At 54.6% G+C, this 3,549-nt stretch overlaps 1 protein-coding gene across 1 annotated transcript; it reads left to right on the top strand.

The window, feature by feature from the left end:
• Positions 1 to 185: 185 nt before the first annotated feature.
• On the top strand, positions 186 to 3,488 carry LOC116629748 (PR domain zinc finger protein 15-like; the record flags this gene model as incomplete). Its single annotated transcript, XM_032399977.1, has 3 exons — positions 186 to 191; positions 1,830 to 1,959; positions 3,307 to 3,488. Coding segments are annotated over exons 2-3 (241 nt in total), but the record flags the coding sequence as incomplete, so codon positions are not given.
• Positions 3,489 to 3,549: the final 61 nt, after the last annotated feature.

The raw sequence follows: 3,549 nt of genomic DNA, 5'->3' as shown, positions 1-3,549 counted from the left end.
GCCAGCAGGTGAGGGTGGTCCTGTGGGAGGAGACAGCAGGGGGGCTGTCCTGGGGGAGGGGCCACAGGTGGGGGTCCTGGGGGAGGGGCCAGCAGGTGGGGGCTGGTCCTGGGGGAGGGGCCAGCAGGTGGGGGCTGGTCCTGGGGGAGGGGCCAGCAGGTGGGGGCTGGTCCTGGGGGAGGAGCCAGCAGGTGAGGGTGGTCCTAGGGGAGGAGCCAGCAGGTGGGGGTTGGTCCTGGGGGAGGGGCCAGCAGGTGGGAGCTGGTCCTGGGGGGAGGAGCCAGCAGGTGGGAGCTGGTCCTGGGGGAGGAGCCAGCAGGTGAGGGTGGTCCTGGGAAAAATCAGTGTAGAGAGAACAGGTGGAGGTGGGACCTAACCTTCCCTTTCGCCCTGACTCAGCTCTTCATAGCACAGTTCCCATGTAACACAGCGGGCGCTGCAAAGCGTGCAGGTTGTGAATACTGACCAGGGTTCCACCTGGGTCACCACACCCTGTCAGGACAGAGAACATGGCCATCTCCCCAGACTTTCCTCCTTGGCTTTGCATGAATCAGTCTTGCCCCTCCTGGGGTTTCACGTGCATCCCTCTTTCCGTGCCCAGCGTCTTGCTCGTGGCACATGGAGCGAGATTCTCCCACGCTGGGTTTTTGGCTGCTCCTTGTCCTTGGCTGCCAAGCGGCGTTGTTGCCCATGTGAATGCCCACGGTCCGCTCACACAGCACCTGTGCACGGGCTTGTAGCTTGCTTCCAGGCCGCGGCCGGGCCCATTCTCTGTGATGGTTTCCTCAGTTGAGTTTGGAGGGACTCTGACCCACTTTCTTGGGTGTGCAGGGCCCATGGCCCCTCGGTCCTCCTGTGACCTCTGCCGGCAGCACCTGGTACCAGCAGACTCCCGGGGGCTCTCACGTATCGGGACCAGATGGGACGCTGAGGCCTGGGTCCCCTCGCTGTCTTCGTACCGGCCACTGGGCGCTTGGCTGTCTGGTAGAGCCCTTGTTTCCTTTTCTGAGAGTGAGAAGAAATGCGTATTCTTTCCCAGAGTGAAAAAGTATTCAGAGGAGCAGCATTCATGTAATACTCTGGGATGGTCTGGGCCTTTCTGGCTCCTGCAGCCAGCTCCAAGTTTGTGTTCTGCTCAGAATTGATAGACAAGTGATTTAAACCTCCCCTCCCCTGAGCAGCCCCCCTACTTCTCTCTACACAGGTAGAGAAGATGTGAGGGGCGCTGAAAGCTTATTAAGTGCTTATTTCCCTAATTATTAGTTGCATACGACAACATAGAGCAGATGAGGTGGTAGAAACCAGGGGCTAAAATTTTTGTGTTATTGTCCCATATTTCACTTGTCCAGGGGTTCAGGCCAGGACACCTGTTACTGCAATTATTTGCTATCTGACTCTCGTACAAAATGATTATCTGCTTTTGAACATACTCACGATGACTTGTCTGATTTTAAAAGCTAATATTTGTAAATCTCTGTCAGGACTAATTTAATAAGTGAAAAGGTCCCACTGTGTATCAGAATGTTTCGATTTTAGTTGGTAGGAAAAGGGACTGAAATAGTGTTTTAACTGCTGTGGTTTTAGAAAAGAATCACAAATTATAATTTCAGCCTGGAGTTAGGAATAACTTTTTGCTTTTCTAAACAGGTAAATGCGTGGATTCCAAAATATCGCTAGTTTTTCTTTCTTCTTTCTTCCCGTGTGTATCTTGCGATCCGTGTCTACGACTTTGTCCTGGTCCTCTCGGGCGTGTCCTCCTGGGTGGGTTGTGATCTGTCCCCTACCCTGGCGATGGCGCTGACATGGCCTGTCCCGTCCCCTTCACACAGAGCCAGTGGCAGAGATCATTACCGAGGTCCCGCCGGACGAGCCCGTGGCCGCGGCGCCGGACGAGCGCATCATGGAGCTGGTTCTGGGGAAGCTGGCCACCAGCACTGGTGACGCCGGTTCAGTGCCAAAGTGAGTCCCTGTCGCGGCCCTCAGGGCGCTGGTGCGGTCGGCACGCCATCCGGGCAGGAAGACGCCTCCAGCAGGGAGGCTGGCTCACTCCGGGTGCGGGGACATGGGTGAGCTTGGGGAGCAGCGGGACCGTTCTGGAACTCAGGACCAGTCATACATTGTCTGTGAAAATGGTTAAAAACAAATTTTTTTTTTATTTTAGTGAAACCTACATCACCTAAAATTTACCATCTTAACCACTTTTAAGTGCCCAGTCCTGCGGCATTAAGTCCTTGCACGTTGCTGTGCGACCTTCACCCCAGTCCATCTGCAGAGCATTTTCATCTTCCCAAACTGAAACTCTGTGCTCCTTAAACGCTAACTTCTCCGACACCCCCCTCCTACCTCTGTCTCTGTGAAGATGGAGGTACCTGGTAGGCGGTCGCTGTGTCTCTAGGGTCCTCGTATGAGGGCAGCTGCACGGTGTTTGTCCTTTTGTGACTGGCTGTGTCAGATTGACCCCCCCCCGCCGTGTGAAGGCCGGACGTTGTTTCATCATATGGATATACATAGACCCTATTTTGTTATCCATTCCTACATCAGTGGACACTTGGGCTGCTTCCACCTGTTGGCTATTATGAGTACTGCTGCTATTATAAGACAGTGTTATATTTGAATTTCCGTGACTTTAACACCTTGTCTGTGTTTTTCTTTTCTTTTTTGCGAACACGGAAAATATTTTGTATTTCAGTGTTCATTTTTGGGTACGTCTTTGCTGTGACGCTGAATAAGCTGGTGGTAATTTTGGGGGGCCTTTTTTGGAGTGCCTCTTACATTTCTCACAATGTGCCTGGTCCTGTTGTTCCTGGAACCCGTGCAGATACTGACAGCGAGGACCAACGTGTCATCAAAAACAGGGTCACTTGGTTCTCTGTCTACCCTGTCTTCTTGCCCAGAGGATTTCTGTGGCTTATCATCGGAAATACCTTTCGTAGGGAGAAGAAATTTCAAAATCAGGGTCAGAGAAAGTATAAAGCAGAGTAGAGGCCAGGCCACGCGAGAAAAACTGCACAGCCAGGGTTATTCTCTGCACAGACTGAGCCGCGAGCTTCCTGGCGGCCAGAGTGAAGATGCACTCAGCCGTGTGGCCACACAGAAAACACGGTGCCATTGTACATTCATGGTGTCTGTGCCGTCCAGATGCCCCGGAGGCGGGGGCGAGGCCCGCGTGCCTTCCCTCCTGTCTTGCATGGTGCTAGGAAGGTTTGGAAGGAGCTCTTTCCAAGATGATTGTGACCTTGGACTTCTTCTCCAGCGCTGCGGTCTGCCCCGCCCCGCCCCGTCTCACCGTTCTGTCTGACCTGGCAGGTTCCCACATCATCAGAGCACCACCATCGCCCTCAAGAGGAGCCTAATTCTGTCGAGCCGGCACGGCGTCCGGAGGAAGCTTGTCAGGCAGCTGGGGGAGCACAGGCGGGTCTATCAGTGCAGTATCTGCAGCAAGGTCTTCCAGAACAGCAGCAACCTGAGCAGGCATGTGCGCTCGCACGGTGAGTCCCTGCACGCCGCCCGCCACGGGGCCGGGGCCGGGGAGCACCGCTGGAGTCCCTG

Source organism: Phoca vitulina, unplaced genomic scaffold (genome assembly GCF_004348235.1).
Source record: "Phoca vitulina isolate PV1807 unplaced genomic scaffold, GSC_HSeal_1.0 scaffold2743, whole genome shotgun sequence".
Lineage (NCBI taxonomy): Eukaryota > Metazoa > Chordata > Mammalia > Carnivora > Phocidae > Phoca > Phoca vitulina.
This window is presented reverse-complemented; position numbering and strand designations above follow the sequence as displayed.